The sequence below is a fragment of the Aphelocoma coerulescens genome, chromosome 1A (assembly GCF_041296385.1).
Source record: "Aphelocoma coerulescens isolate FSJ_1873_10779 chromosome 1A, UR_Acoe_1.0, whole genome shotgun sequence".
Classification (NCBI taxonomy): Eukaryota; Metazoa; Chordata; class Aves; order Passeriformes; family Corvidae; genus Aphelocoma; species Aphelocoma coerulescens.
Window position 1 is genome coordinate 50,378,508 of NC_091014.1, and position 16,698 is coordinate 50,395,205.

At 38.4% G+C, this 16,698-nt stretch overlaps 1 protein-coding gene across 1 annotated transcript in view; it reads left to right on the forward strand.

The window, feature by feature from the left end:
* Positions 1-16,698, forward strand: part of ANO4 (anoctamin 4) — a 203,454-nt gene that overhangs the window by 177,107 nt on the left and 9,649 nt on the right. The window contains exons 19-25 of the mRNA XM_069003919.1: positions 2,107-2,271; positions 5,850-5,886; positions 8,313-8,424; positions 9,465-9,522; positions 12,182-12,279; positions 14,662-14,804; positions 15,817-15,969. Of these exons, the coding sequence (XP_068860020.1) occupies positions 2,107-2,271; positions 5,850-5,886; positions 8,313-8,424; positions 9,465-9,522; positions 12,182-12,279; positions 14,662-14,804; positions 15,817-15,969 (766 nt within the window). The remainder of the gene's footprint in view (positions 1-2,106; positions 2,272-5,849; positions 5,887-8,312; positions 8,425-9,464; positions 9,523-12,181; positions 12,280-14,661; positions 14,805-15,816; positions 15,970-16,698) is intronic.

The window sequence follows — 16,698 nt, forward strand, 5'->3', positions numbered from 1 at the left end:
TAAGATGCCTAGAGTGCTTAATGATGTTAATACTACCTAGTTTCTCAGTGTGTTGAGGAGATAAGGAAAGAGGGTTCATATTCTTAGTGCAGCTGAAATGGAGAAACCAATGTTCCTTGACTAAAATGTTGCATTTATCCCCTTTACAAAGTGCAAAACTAAAAGGAACAGCAAAATCTCTCCTAACAGAGAGCTGCATGTATTTCTGCAGAAACGCCCCCACCCTCTAATTTCAGTGAAGCTGTTATTCACATGACAACAGGCGTGGTAGTGCTGGTCTTGAAAACACAGTGCTGGTCTGGAATCAACAGGCTGTCACGGAATTTACTACGGCTTTTCCAGGAGAGAAGAAAATGATAGATGTGTACAGCCTCAGGAGCTGTGGAGAGCCAGGTAGCTGAGCTGACCCAGCAACAGGGCAGAGGACAGTAAGAAACTGATGGCTTCAAAATTGCCCAAAGCAATCTAGATCAAGAAAGGCAAGAGCGTTATTGAGATGAACTGTGCTCTGCTACGTCAGGTGAATGGACACCCTGACTCAGCCCTTGAGGACACGTACTCAGAACTGCAGTCTCTGCTCAGAATTGGTACCACAACTCCGATATTTTGTGTATTTTCCTTATGTTTTTTTTCTTGAAGGGAGGCAGCATTTTACCCTATGCAAACTCAGTCAGTAGTCTCCTTAGAGCAGTGGTAGATCTAACTCAAAGTGCCAGAGAGAGTAGCCTTGCTCTAAATTGCATGCACTACAAATTATTTTCCCCATAACAGCCCTTGAAACAAGACAAGAATTATTTTCATTGAAGATATTTTTATTGTTGGCATAGCATGGGCTTCCAGCAAGTTAGAAGAACTTCACATTTTTGACCATTTAGATAAGAATATTTTTTTTTAATTACACCTACAAGCACAGGAGATATATGCTCACCAAACTTCAGGTTAGCACAGTTCTCAAAATTTTTCAGCATTGACTCTCGCAGTGCAGTTACTAATACAGCTTTAACCAGGTAAGTGGTTCCCTGTTAAGGAAAAGGGAAGTGGCCCTTCTTCCCCTCAACACTATACAGGGAATCCAGAGATAATCCTTCACATTCACACACACTTTCCTTTTACACCTCCACTGGGATTTTTTCAATCACTTTTGTAATGAATGTAAAAATATGAAACCAGATGGATTATCATTTGGTGTTTTCCAAGTAATTTTGCCCATTCAATTAACTTAGATATACTTCAGTTTTGATTGGTTTAAGATGGCTATGCTCAACCTTGGAACACACCTCTTTTGCAAATAATTTTCTGCCTTCTACTGAGGAGACTCTTTCTCCTTGCCAAATAAGGTTGCTGATGGGTCCTGTGTCCAAGTGTCTTTGAGAGGAGTCACTCATGCTGATTCCCAACTATTTGTCCTTTAGATGGCTTGCTAAACTGTGACATAAATTGGTCATGATGGAAAACAGTTGTCATTTAGAGCCCAACTGTTGCATAAGGAACATTAAGTGACTAAGCAGCCTGGCTCAGCTGTGCCTTTCTCATTGTCACTGTCACCTTTGCTGAACATTTCATCAGAGAAGAAATCACAGGGGCAATTGAACTTGTTACCTTCTCTACACAGAAAATTTCTGGAACTGTAGGAAGAAACAGCTAGCTAGGCTAGCTTGGCAGGGTTGTTGTTGAGGCAGTGCTTACAAATGGAGACATTTGTGTGAAGTCCTACAAAGCACAGAATGCATCCCAAGTATGATACTATCAAGCTGGGACATCACCTTGAGACTAGCCTTTGCACATCATGTGCAGATCAGGAAAATTTCTAATTCCCAGAGCTGGCAACACTGTTTCCCACATTAATGTTAGGGAAGAGGAACATTTTCAAGAAAATATTTAAAACTAAAAATTATTTTAATATTATTTCACCTATATTTTTCATTATGATAAATAAAAAGAACTTAAAAATAAGAAAAATCATCATGTTGAAACCTTTCTTTGGAATCAAAGGAATGCATTTTTAAAGTCTTTCATTTCATTTAATTTTCAAAGTTTCAGGGAGAAAGTAACTCCTGTTCCACTGGAAGTTTTCAGGTTCTTCTCTCTGTTTTTTTCTTCCTTTAGATCTGTGTGGTGATTGCTGCTGTTTTCGGCATTGTTATTTACCGTGTTGTGACTGTCAGCACTTTTGCTGCCTTTAAGTGGGCTTTAATCAGGAATAACTCTCAGGTTGCAACTACAGGGACTGCAGTGTGCATCAACTTTTGCATCATCATGCTACTGAATGTGGTGAGTAAAATTAACACATCTGAAGTTATACCTGAGCCACCAGAGCAGTAGATATCTCAGTCAGTAGACAACCAAATGCTTTCACTTCCTTTTTCAGCAGGAGTGGAGTGTCTGGCTAAGCCAGACACTGAATTATTGTTTATGGACATCGTTCACTATTTATATGAAGTGCAATTCCAAGCCCAAAATACTATGTAAAACATGTTTGAATATTCTGAAAATATTTTAGGGAGACATGATCATACTCCTGCTTTATCCTTTGCCACTTCTTTTCCTTTTATATGTTTGCAGTTTTCAGTCCACTTCATTAATATTCTTCTTTTTAATTGTGTTTTGATGTTATTTTTTAAATACAGTGACAAAGCTAAATTCTTATTATTTCCAGCAATTCCAATTTCAGTTATGACAGTACTTTTCCAGTGAGGATATGCATATATAGACACAATGTCCATAAGCAGAACTCTCTTGGGCTGAAAGCTTCACAAGGCTTGAGCAGACACGACTTGCTCTAGAGCTGCCATAGCCTTTGCCAGTGTGCACCAGAGACATGGTCTGGGTGCACTGCAGTGGGGCTGGCTGATGGCAGGTCCTTGTTGTGAGCTGATTTGGAACCAGACTTGGGACAAAGACAGAAATGGAATTTCTATGTGGCAACAGTCCCAGTAAGACAGTACAGCATAGATTAGATGGGGAATGAGTCTCCTCCTTCCACTGAGATGTTGATAGTCCTGTATATTGCTCTGATAGCAATGTGTCTGCTCTTTGTTGCTCTTGGCAAGAGGTGTATGGCCTTTCACTATCAGGTTTTGTCAACTAAATGCGTTTTAAGGGGAAGAAAAGTTCAATCTACAAACCACCTGGGTACTGGAGCCAGGGTGGAATATCACTACCTACTCAATAGCCAGCATCTTCTGCAAAATCTTGTTAGGCTTCGCTCCAGGAGATATGCTGATTTACTTCCAAGGGAAAAGATGAGATGTTATTTCAGGTCTGCTCATTTCCAAGTGCTGGCTGGCTTGGGGACTACTTTCTTTCCTATGCAATATCCAAGCATTTCCATGATCTAAAAATTATTTTTAACAGGTCCTTGTTTGTATGGCAGGAAATCCCAAGAGTCTTTGCTGCAGGACTTTGCCTCTTCCTTTGGCATAGGCAAGACTGGATTAGTAACTAAGACAGTCTATCTAGAACTGTTGTCTTTCCTATGTTTTCCCTTAGGTGGGACTATAGGCTGAGAAAGGACGGAAAGGAGGAAGCTGGTTTTCTGTCTGAATTTGTACTGAGGGCTCTCTTCTTCTATGTTATTTTTATTTTATTGGGTTTTTGTCTCCAGCTTTTGGGGGTTTTCTTTGCTCCACCTAGAGCACACAATAAGCATAAAAGGAAAAAAAAAGAAAACTATATATATCTATGCCAGTACAACATCCCTTTTCGAGCTCTCAGTGTAAGTCATTGTATAGGCAGTGAAGCAGCAACACAGAAACGCTGCACAAACAAAATCTTTTCATTCTCAAAGAGTTTTACAGCTTAGAGAATTTTTTTAAATAATGGAAGATTGCTTGAAGGTGCCTTTTGAGAAACTTTGTTTTATTTCCTAAAATAATTAAATAAGTGGAGCACTGCAAAGATGGATTTCTTAAGCCTTATAGTCATCACCATTCAATAAACACTACAGCCTTAAATCTGGATATAGCTCATGGAAGAAAAAGATCCACAAAATATGAAACTGCAGGAGTTTTTCAAAGAGAGGATTTAGGAACATAATCCCTTGCTTCCCATGATGGATTAATGTAGTTTACTGAAGGGCAGTGGTGGGATTTCTTTTGGGGAAAAAAAAAAAAAAAACAGAAGCAATTCAGGTAGTTGAATCCTCCATGAACTGTGAGTCAAGAAAAGTGTCAGAAGAGCAAGAAAAGATACAGTAATAAAACCAGAATGGACCAAGATGTGCACAGCAGTAGAGAATTCACTGCTAGAAGCCTTGAAAACCAGCAGTGATTCTGAAACAAGTTGACAGCCCCTCAAAGCATCAGGGGAAAGGTCTAGACCACAAGTAAATCCCAGACCAGACATTCTGAGCATTAGGTACCTATTCTGACACATCCATCATGACAAAACAAAATGACCTTCAAACATAACGTCTCCCAGATAATCCTGCAGCCTGACCTGAAAACAACCACTAGCTTTACCTAGGTTATGTAAAACTGTTAATTCCAGTAATATTGCCCGTGGAAAATAGAAACAGAGAACATAATATGATCCTAAACAAGGCCTCTTGGGAGTAGCAGTGATAAACTACAGTAGCAGATATTTAGATCCAAACATTGTTAACAGAATCTAACACAATCTTACTGTTCCAAATGGAATAGCAACAAATTGGAAGTTTTGATAACCCCTTCTGCAGAACAGCGTACATCTGTAAAAAAAACCACACTCCCTGCTGGGATCAGGGTATAAATGACCCAGACATTTAGCACATTTACAGCTGCCCTTAGGAGATACTTTTACACCCAGAAGAAACTACCTTTTCATTACTTGAAACAAAACTATTTACTCCAGAGGCAGTAGAAAGCTATTCTAAGCATGAAGCGGTTGTTAACACGGTTGAGAGATTTCTGGATGACTGCAGTTCTTAAGCAGGCAGTTTGATCTGTAAACAGTACATAACTCAATTTAAGCAAGAGATTTTAAGGATAGCTGCAAATAAAAAGAAACATTGCTGATATGCACTGTAGAAGTAAGTAAATACTTGAGCCTGAAATATGAGAAGCTTTGTATTCCTGTAGGCATCTGTGAGAGTAAGGACATTTAGCAATTTGGAGGAACAGGCTCCAGATTCATTTAAAATAAATGGAAATCTTTGTATTAATTTACTCTAATACTGATGTTGTTGGTGATGTAGTTAATAGGTTCAAAACTCCTTTGCAAATACTGATTGTGAAAACCCTCCAAGCCAATTTTATAATCTTTATGAAGTTTGGAGTCTCCTGGAGAGTTTGAGAGCATGGTACCTGAAAGTGCAGAAAGTACCACTTAGGATTTAGAAAAATGACACTGGCACAGAGTAAGAAATGTGTCTCTTGGTGGGGATTACTAAGGATTTTCTCTGAAGTAACCCTGTCCTCCCTGTGTCTTTCCTTTCAGCACCAAAGTGCCAAACAAAACCAAAAAAGCCCCAAACACCCAACATATCCAACATACCACAGTATCCTCTTCTAGGGTGATTTTTTTCTTGTGAGGTAAATGTTCCATCCGTAACTAAAACAAAAATCTCAGTTGTGCTATTGTTCCACTTTGTGTTTTTGGAAAAGTTCTCTCACCCCTTTTCACTGTGTATGTAAAATAGGGAGAGTGACAGCGTTTCTTCTCCATATATTATGGATGAACATTAGATATAAAAACATTACTTTTCCTTGTTTGATTATATCATTACTGTATTATTATGCAGTTTTATTGTCATTATCAGAACATGACAGAAATCATCTGCCTGTCAGACTTAACATGTTCTCTCCCTAGAATGCAGTTCTATATTTTTGAGCCAGCCACGTAACTAAGAGGCTGTTTCTTCTCTGTTACAGCTGTATGAAAAGGTTGCTCTTTTCCTGACAAATTTAGGTAAGTAACGTTAAATATAAAATTGAATAATATTGTACTGACTTATTGGTCCATACACCATGATAACATTCAAAATGTCTGTATAAATATGAAAAATCCTAACTAATGTGCAATCTATAGGAATTAATGTATTTCTTAAGTTTATAATAAGGAAGTATATAAACTAAACTACTGTGCCATTCAATCAGTGGTGACAACAATCATCCATCTTTGTTCTTGTTTCGACCCCCTACCATCAAAGAATGTAAACAAACCGTTCACTGTAAATAAATGTAAAATTGTTACCTTGGAGGGAAAGGCATGAGTTTTCAGACAGACTGAGCACTCACAACCTCCAGGGTTTGTAAACATGGAAAAGGGGAGTCACTTCCGGAAAACAAATTTATAGCTTGAAACTAAGGTGCTGATTGGCTATCAAACATTTGCCTTTAAGAAGGACAGTAAGGAGGGAAAATAACTAGGTGAATCATCAACTCTACCTATACCTAAACGATATGATGTTCTAAATTTCAGTAACCTTTTTAGCTCACTTGCAGAGGCAGTCTTCATGCTAGAGTAAGGAAACATTTTCTAAGGAGAGCATCTACTGCCAATGGGGGAGCAATAGGCTGTCATTCATATATCCATGGCTCAGGTAGACTCCATGGAGATCCTGATATTTTCAGAAGATTGCTGTAGTTGGTGGCAATTGGTGAGGGCTCTTTAGTGTCAAGAAGCCTGAAATGAGACTATGGCTGAAGGCATATTAAGCAAACCATATTATTGCATGTATACAAGTGGTTTGAGGAGGTTATTTTGAGCTTCTGGAAACCTGTGTACATTGATGATGTTCAGGAAATTATTTTGGACCAGATGGACAGATTTTGATGTCTGGTCAGAGGAAACAGCTGATTTTAGCTACTCTCAGGGCTTTTCTACATCCCAGAAGTCATTGGTAATGTGTTCAAAACATATCTGTGTGCAATAGAATTTTATTCTTTTGTTTCTTATTAAACTGAGACTCATAATTTGTATTCTGTAGTTTTAAAATATTTTTGCTATCCTGTATCCTCTATGGATATCCTGTATGGAGAAGATATCTGCTAGCTGCCATTGAGAAATACAACTTTCAAGTTTGTGAATTGTACAAGCTATGTCCTGACGTGCTGGGGACAGTAAGAAATAGTCTAGAGACCTTGAAGCTTGATTACTTTCTGTTAGGTTGTCATCAAGGTATGTCTGCTTTTTGCAGAAAGCACTTTTACAGAAAGTCAGTGGGTCAAGTTGTTTCGATCCTGTTCAGACTGTTTTGTGATTTTTAGTCTGATGACCTGAGGAACTGATTTGATCTGAATGATCTTTATCAGTGTAATAAGCTCAAAGTGGTACTGGCAGCAAAACTACACTGAGGACATGGAGGATGTCCTTCTTCAGCTTTTACATGATCTTTTTCAGAACTCACATCTGTGCTCCTCCAGAGCATCACCATTGTCTCTGATGGGCATGTGAGCAAAGCTTCAGCTGCAGCAGCATTGTTATAGTCCAACTTGTCCTTCTTGCAGACTGGCCTCTAATGAAAGAGCAGCTCTAAGTAAAGAGAAACAAATTTATTGTTGTTTCTGTACTTCCAGTGCTTTACTGGAGGCTCCTTTGGAAGCAGTATATGAGTACTATCATTTTGATACTCAGAACCATCATTAGTACCTCCACTTCTCTGATCACTCCTGTTCACAGCAATGGGTGGCTAACAACAAGCTCCTGCCAGCTGGAAAGTAGGTCCAGAATATGGTACTGGTGTGTTGGCATGGACACTGGTTTGTTAACTTCTGTCTTGATATTTCTTGAGATGGAGAATAAGGGCCTAGCCAAAGGGAAGAATATGTCTTCCCCTTTCCTGGTTGCCTTAGCCCATCCCGTGCAAAATATTTTTTCTTGGTTTTCTGTGATGGTTTTTTCCCTGGGACAAAGAAGGGGAGTAATGCAGTGGCACTCCACTGATACATGTGGGCAAATCCATGAAACAAAATTACAAGGAGGATTTTCTTCAGTTCAGTGTGGCATCTCTAACAAAAAGGCACTTAAATAGCTGCTTGTGGAGTGGCAATGTCCTTATGGTAGGATACAGAAAAGGAAACAAGAGAAGAGCCTGAGCCTGCAAAGACCACTTAAATACAGGAGGGATGTTTAATACATGCATTACCTCAACCACTTTCTTACAGTCTCCTGGGAACATACATATACAGATACCAGAATAGATTTCTAAGTCTCTACAAGCTCACTAGCTGAGTGCTGCTTCTGGATACAAATTCTTCTGCCAGGTTATATTTTGAAAACAGCAGGCTAATTTACAAATACACTGCCAGCTCTTATAAGTGTGTGCAGCCTTTGTGCCAAGGGAAACTGATAATCTGAATAAATGTCTGAAACTCTGATAATTTTTTTCACAGAGCAGCCTCGCACCGAATCGGAGTGGGAGAACAGCTTCACTCTGAAAATGTTTCTTTTTCAGTTTGTCAATCTGAACAGCTCTACCTTTTATATAGCATTCTTCCTTGGAAGGTAGGATTGATTGTCTGCACACTCATATGTGCAAAACGAAGTAGAGAGAAGAAATGAAATTGTTTATAATGAAACAAAGGGGACCATACTATCACACATCTCAAAATGCAAATTCCATACTAGCAAAGCAGAACAGATTGCAATTTCATATTCCTTTCAAAAGCCCAGAAACAGATGCAATTTTCATTTCCTATCACCACATGGTCTCAATATTAACTTAACAATTTCACTATTGGAAACAGATGCATCTCACAATACTATACATGCAGGTCATTTCACTCTGTCTTTATGTGTGTTATAAGTATAGATAAATAAAGGATAGGATAGGCTAGGATAGGATAGGATAGGATAGTTCAGTTGGAAGGGACCTGCTTTGATTACATGATCTGGACTGTTAAGAGTGAGTTATGAGCCATCAGTTGGGGGTGTTTTCCATACATATATTTATTATATATTGTATGTTTATTGAATATTTTTTATATATATTATTTGTATGTATATATATTATTTGTATGTCTCTTTTCAGTCTCCTAAAAACAGAAGACCTTTTTTAGTAGAGAAGGTTTGAATAGAAGAATCCATTAGTATGGATTATTTGCATATGGGAATGATTTGGGGAAAAAACATGGAAGAATAGTTAGAAAATCATGGTTCTTAATGAGAACTAACATTTTCACTGATTTCACAGGAAGGCAGACATCACAGAGCATTTTATAGTGTAAGGAAAGGGACTGGCAGTTTAAAGCCATTTTCTAAACTGACATGAGCAGCTTCTTCAGATTTTCCCTCTGCTCTGCATATGTTGAATATCCAACAGCAGAGTATTTGGTATTGAAAGAAAACTGAAAGTAAAAGTATCCTTAGTCCTTCATGGGGATTATTCCAGGAATACCTATAAAACATTTTACAGCATAACATCTTTTATAGTTATACCACTCACATTAAGATAACACCAGATTAAAATAAGAGTGTGAGCTTTCTTTTACTACTGTGAACAGACTGCTTACACAACAGAGTTGATATATATTCCTGTGTTAAAGATTTACAGGACACCCTGGTGCCTACTTAAGGCTGATAAACCGGTGGAGGCTGGAAGAGGTGAGTGTTTGATAACTGCACACTGATTTATCTGCTGCCCACGGATGCCATGAATGCAAGCAGAGGCAGACACATAACTCTGTCTAGGCATTTTTGAGTGTGTTATTGGGTTTTCAGTTGCTGCCTAAATCCACACTATTGACACTACCATCTGCTATAAAAGCATCTACATATTGATATAGATATTCCCTTTTCAATGCTAGCAGTTTTAGTGTTTGCATCACATTCGAATAGTGGTATCAGACGGTTTAAAGATTACTCACATATTTATGCTGGAAATATTTTATCCTTGGAATGAATCAAAGACAGATACGAATCTGACAGTTTTTTGCTTGTAAAAAATCCTTTCTTTTCAGCTTTTCTAGCCTTGTGGACCAGAGAGCTAAAATAATACAGTAAAGAATTAAAAATCCAGACACAAAAAATGTATGTGAAATTTTATCAAACCAACTAAACAAACTTCCCAAACAAGCTGCTGGCATCATGTTCTATGTGTATAAAACCAAACAAATATGGAGAGCAAGGAGAGTTTGGCTTTGCAAGTTACTCAAGGGACAATCCTGTTTTATTTATTTTTTTTAACAAATACATTCAGAATTCAAATTTGACAGTTATAGGAGGTGAACAGCAGCAGTTTCTGGACCAGTCATTTACTTTCCAGTGCTGCTATGTGCACACTGAAATCCCATGGTTTCTTTCCTGCTTCACAGATGAATAATTGAAACAACTTTGCAGATAAATGACAAATGGTAAGTGGAAAATGCCTGCCAACTTGAATTTTCAAACACTTCTGGATACATAAATATTTTGGTTCTTAGAGGCCATTCAAAGATTAGCAAAAAATATATATAATTTTAATAAAACCATCCTAATTTTGTAGGTAATTCTCTTCATTTAAGGAAAGAATACTTGATAAATGGGCAGACAGAATTTTGCTTAACCTCCCTCCAAAATCTGGCTGGGGCTGAGCTGACCTAACAACTTCCTGCTGTCAAAAGAAGACAGTTCTGCTCTTCCTTTTGAGTCCTCCCCCCGCGGTTTGCTCCTTCCTCTGCATTGGCTCTCACTTGTCCAACTCCAGGAGGAGCCTATTCAGTTCCTCGAATCAGCAGTAAACTCTGTTTTTCTGGCTGAATTAGTTTTCTGATGATTTATTGGGTGATTCATTTCACAGAAGGATCAGAGAACAGGGAAAGAACCTCATCTCTCTGCAGGAGCAGAGATGGAAGGAAAAGAGAACCAGGTTTGTGAGGAAAGTGCAACAGTGAGGTGTTACAGGTTTGGTCAGTTGCTCGTGGAAGCTACTCTTAGTAGTCCCTGTTTAGCTTTTCTCAGAGAAAAAAAAAGAGTCTAATAATAAAAAAAAAGTCTAATAAAAAGAAGTCTTGACATTATTGACTGTATCTGTGCTAGGTCTTATTAGAAACCTGCTTTAGAATGTAACGTCCAGATATCCCTCCAACAGCCCTCTCTTCACCTGTTGAATGAAGCCAAGTCTAAGACATTTAGTAACACTAGTCCAGTGTCCATGGACATGCTCAGACAACAGTTTACATATTATTTATGTTACCATTATAACATCACTGCTACTTCATTAACACTGCACCTGCCTCTCTTGGGGTACGTTCACTCATATGACTGATTCCTGAAAACAGAAGGATCCTGATTTAGTTGTAATGATGGAAAAGTTAAAAAAAAAAAAAATCTGTCACCCTGTTAATCTAAAGAGATGCTGAAAGAGGTCAACAGAAACCTCAGCAGGGATCCAGGTTCTGAGAGCTGGTTAATGCAGTATGTATAAGAAATTCACATCTCACTTTATTACAGGTCATAACTGATTTTCTCCCTAAAAAGTTAAAGAGAAATAATTCCAGTTCTATGACAGTGATTTGTTCAACTTATCTGTAATACCCAAGATTTAAAAATACAGCTTGAGCTACATTGTTTGGATCTGCAAAGCCAATTGTACAAAGTACTGTTTGAGGACAGAAGGCTTTTGTTCCCTTTCTGTTTTTTCCAATACTAGGTAAAAAATTACCTAAATTTGTACTAGCTGAACATCTCTCCCAAAAGCAGCACCACAACTTCAAGGTCTGGGGCCACTGCTAAAGCAAGCAAGCACTCAGCAAGAAACACTAAGAATTCTTGCTCAGCAGTTAGAGATTTTTAGTTCTTCAAGAAAATAATAGATTTTCATGGTTTACTCAGTCACAGATGTTAAACACTACTCAATTAACAGTTCTAGGTCTATCGTTTAAGCATGAACTGTTTGCCTGTGCAACCAAGAGGAATTTTCTCTTCATTCTTTGACTAGATGCACACCCTCCCCAAAAACGATTGAAATCAATGGAGAAACTTGGTGGCCTTTGCCTCTGCCCTGCCAGCTGTTGCACAGAACATTAGAAGCACTAAAGTGAAAACTGCACTGGTTTCAGCTGACTCTGACCTCTGCAGAGAATTAGGTGGTAGGCTTAAAATGCTGACAGAATGATAACAGTGTCATCTGTTCCCATGAGTTTGTATTTCTTTAAAAAATAAGGAGAATGCATTTAATTTCCTTTTAGTAAATGATCCAGTATCATTTATAGCCGTTAAGAAATGCTTTAAAACTCAGTATAATTTCTGTTTAATATTTTGTTTCTTTTTTCTTTTCCTGTAGTGCCACCCTAGTGGATGCCTTATTGATCTTTGTATGCAAATGGGTATTATAATGGTGTTAAAGCAGACATGGAATAATTTCATGGAATTGGGATATCCGTAAGTAAATATAATACGTGTGTTTCTGTAGGTTATAGAATACTAAGTTTATGCTTTCCTTATGGCCCGTTAATAAAAGCAAGATGCAGTATTCATTACAATAGAAAATCCCCCCCATGATACAGAACTCCAGATATGCAGATGGTGCTCAGGGCTTTTTTCCACATTGGACATGGTTTGCAAAAGTGAAAGTGTAATATAAATATTAACAAATAAGTAATACATGGGAAGTACTTGATTTTGTTAAATTGTATTCTGTGTTCTAAAACTCCCTAAAAATAACTGTGTGACCACTGTATTGATTACATGAAAAATATTATATGTATCCTTTCTTAGCTATGCCAGTAATTTCTAAATATGATTACTTGTTGGGAGATAAAAGATGCCTGAAAGAGCAGGTACGAGCTGGAAAAAATGCACTGCTGGCATATGCACTCTGAGAGCTAGAAAAATGTACTGACTGGTATGTAGACATGTTCCCTTGTGATCTTCAAGGTAACATGGAGCTGTGCCCTAGCTAAAAGCTTGGCAATTATTCATTTCCTATTGGTTCATTCCTTACTGATCAGTATTTAATGAGCATGTTTAACACGATTAATATAGGTTTAATATGATTAGTGTAGTTGATGCCAGAGACAGTGTTGCTGGTCATCAAGGGAAATTAGCAAGTGTGAAAATCTAAGAGAGAGCTGACATTTTCAGAAAGTTTGCCCTAGCAAAGTTCAGAGGGATTTGCTATTTCTCCATCTTTCCTGGGCCTAGCACTCCTTGCCAGTATTTTGCAGCTGTTAGGGCTGCAGGAATTAGTTGGGACAGGCAGGAGGGAACAGTAGCAGCAGTATTGATCCTTCTCTTTCCATTCCCTATCTCTTTTGTCAGTTTTCATTAGAACTCTCTGCTTTCTATTAATATAGATTTTGAAACTTAACAAGGAGCACAGAAGAGAAATAAAAGAAGGTGACTGATAGAGATAGGAGGAGATTGTTTAAGAGCAAGTGATTTAATAGGAATAAACTGGTTCAGGTGAAGTGAATCTTCACTTTAGAGTCACAAGGAAAATCACAACATAAAAGACACAGTCACAACATTATGAAAGGCTTCAGCTTATTCTGATGAGAGATGTTCTCCAGACCCTGCAGTCCACCTTCTAGCCCTGAAATGCTGCAAACAGATGCATTTCCTTTTGGTGTGAAAAACATCTTTCTGCTAAGAGCTTGATGGCAGCCAACACAATGTGGATGGCCAGAGGACTTTGAGGCAGCTCTACAATCTGTAGCTGAATTCAGTTGAACAGCATTCAATTGCACCTACACTTCTTTAAGGAAGATAGGAAAAGCTGTAACCTTTCTGACAAATTATGTAAATGGAAAAATAATCTCTAAGTTTTAAGAAAACAAGCAGTTGTCCAAACCCTTACCCAAATCCAGTGACTATTTGCAGTCACTTTGCACTCTTTACCATTCACAGACCAGGCCACTGCGAAAGCAAGAAGTGAAGCATTGTCAGGAAAAGGACTTAATTATTTGGGTGATCTATCATGTTCTATCTTACTGAGACAAAGTGGCCAACCACAACTTCAGAGAAAATATCTGTCATTGTGGTTTGGAGTTTTTTTGCTCTCTATACTAACTCTTAACTAGTGTCCTTTGTTGGCCAAACCAGTTCAACTCCTTGAAACAGTGTTTATTTCAGATGTGAGAATTCATTTCTCTTTTGGCTCAGTGCCTCTCACAGTGGTCTTACACATGCATTTCTTTGCAAACAGCATCTTCCCCCTGATGTCCAGTACAGCTCCCCCATTTCTTGAGATGGAGGTAGCTCATATGTCAGCCATCCATCTCTCAGCCACTGTGTGCTGTCAGTAGTTCAGACACTTCTTTCTGCCTCTTGCTTATCTGAATGCTTGGCTGCAGACATCATTCAGGGTTGCCTTTTCCCTTCCAGGATTGCCGAGAGACTGTTAGCATGCACACTGTAGAGCCATGCAGAGATGCCAGGTCACACACAGGAAAGGATCAAGCTGCATTAGCACTCTTATTTACTGAGCTCAGCTATCTCTACACAGCATTGCATTCTGTCATATAAACAGACCTTGAAGTGATTTGCCATTCTGTGCAGAGAAGAAGTAAATAAATAACGAAAAAGATGTCAAAATCCTTTTACCATTTTAACAACATCTAGGCTGGGATTATAGCTCATCAGCTGTATCTGTTTTCATATCTATTATGCTGTGTCATCAGCCACATGTATTACTAGTGCTCTATTTTCCTGTACATTGGGAAATGAATTTTGCAAGATATGTTGTGCCCACTTAACCTCTTCCAATTTTGTGATAAATAGCCGTTCATATTCTTTACCTTGTTTCTTTAATTCAAAATGTAGGCTTATTCAAAACTGGTGGACCAGGAGAAAACTACGGCAAGAGTATGGCACACAGGGAAAAACAAGCTTCCCACAGTGGGAAAAGGACTATAATCTGCAGCCTATGAATGCTTATGGACTCTTTGATGAATACCTAGAAATGAGTATGGCTCTAATCTTTGTTATCTCTCTTTCACTACATTTTAATGTTGTTGCTTTTTTGTTGATGTGGGCTGGCGTATTCTTTTAATTATCACTATGTGAAGCTAAGGAGACTGCAAAAAGGTTTTTTTTCTCACAGGTCAGGTGAGGAATGGGAGTAAGTTTTTAAGAACCAAACCAATGTAGTTAAGCACACTGCTGATGGTTTGCTAACCTCCCATGTACGAAACAGTTCCCAATCTGGATTTGGTTTGCCAAACCAGAGCCCAGTTCTTTATCTGCATACATTTCTGAAGAATTCTGCTGTTGTTTTCTAAAGAAAGTTGCCTTGTGCTTTTACTTTTAAGAGTATGGTACAGACCTGTATGCTTGTTTATGTTTTAAATCCTCCCTCATTTACTACCTCACATTTACAAAGTAACCTACTGCCGAAAGGCACTGCTCTCTCCAGAGGGGAGAGGAGGAGAACTGCTCAAAAAAATATTACAGAAACATGAACTTTTGCCCTGTGTGACTGAACTGCATACGTCATGATTGGTTTTTTCTTTTTCTCCCTCACACAATTCTTTTCAAATTAATGGGAAATCTGACAAGCTGAAAACCTGCCTCTAGAAACTTAAACAAAATTTCAAAATGCTTCCATCTGAGCTATTAAAAGGAACGTATTCATTCCTAATCTTTGCAAGTATTGAGAGATCGTAGTTGATGCTGGAGTAAAAATGTTCCTTTCTAAAAGCACAGTTTGTCCACCTCTGAACTTCACTCCAAACTACAAAATTTAGATGGTGCTGTCCATTCCAGGGTCAGATGTGCATTTGTTCTTTTCATCCTTCCTTCTGAACTTTCAGCAAGGACTTGCTGTACAACTGCCACAATAGACCACTATATAGTGTCACATAATAAGAAGTGTTTGCATGCTTTATACATAATTTTTATTTGCATACACTGTTTGGATCTTAGACCTTGGGATTAGATCCTAACAATTATACTGTGATATTTCCTTTTTTTTCCTAGTTCTTCAGTTTGGGTTCACAACCATTTTTGTGGCAGCTTTTCCACTGGCACCACTTCTGGCCTTACTAAACAATATTATTGAAATTCGGCTTGATGCTTACAAATTTGTTACTCAGTGGAGAAGACCTTTAGCTTCAAGGGCCAAAGATATAGGTGAGCTCTTTGTACGGTGTTTGTTATATATATATGTGTTATTTGTAAGTCAAAGTTTTGACCACTTCAAGTAAGAGCACATTTTAAGGCATTTTCAGTCATCTTCCCAATTAATAATACACCCCTTGATTGATCAAAACAACTTCAAGTATCTGATGCCAATCTACTTATGCAATTAATAGTCTATATTGGAAAATGTCTCTTAAAGATTTTATGGGGTACTTAAAAGCCAAGGTGTAAAGTGATCAGTGTTGTCTGCAGGTGTTTTGTTGTGGCAGACACCCTGTGTGAACACATGCTGCTGCCCAACTGGAATATAATAACCAGACAGACCGGATGAAACATGAAAGTCAAGTTCAAGGGGCCACCATCCTCTAAGGGACCTGTATGTTCTATATTTACCTGGCCAAAATCAAGCTCCCCTATGACTCGTGCTCACCGGGTCCCTGGTGGGTCAGACAGGGTGGGTCTGGATCCCAGCAGACAACTTGCTCTCAGCGAGTCACACCTGCATTGCTAAAGGCAAGGTTCACACAGCTCTGAGGTCATCCAGCCACACCCTATTACAACCCTATTGCAAGGGTTCTCTGAACCTATTTTGACTACAAATCTCTTCTGTCCTTGCAGCATGCAAAAGCAGAACACCTTTAGGAAGAACTTTAAAACAAAGTTATCTGCCCCATGCTGAATCCTTGGTGTTTTCAGAGGGGTAAATAGGAAACCTCACTA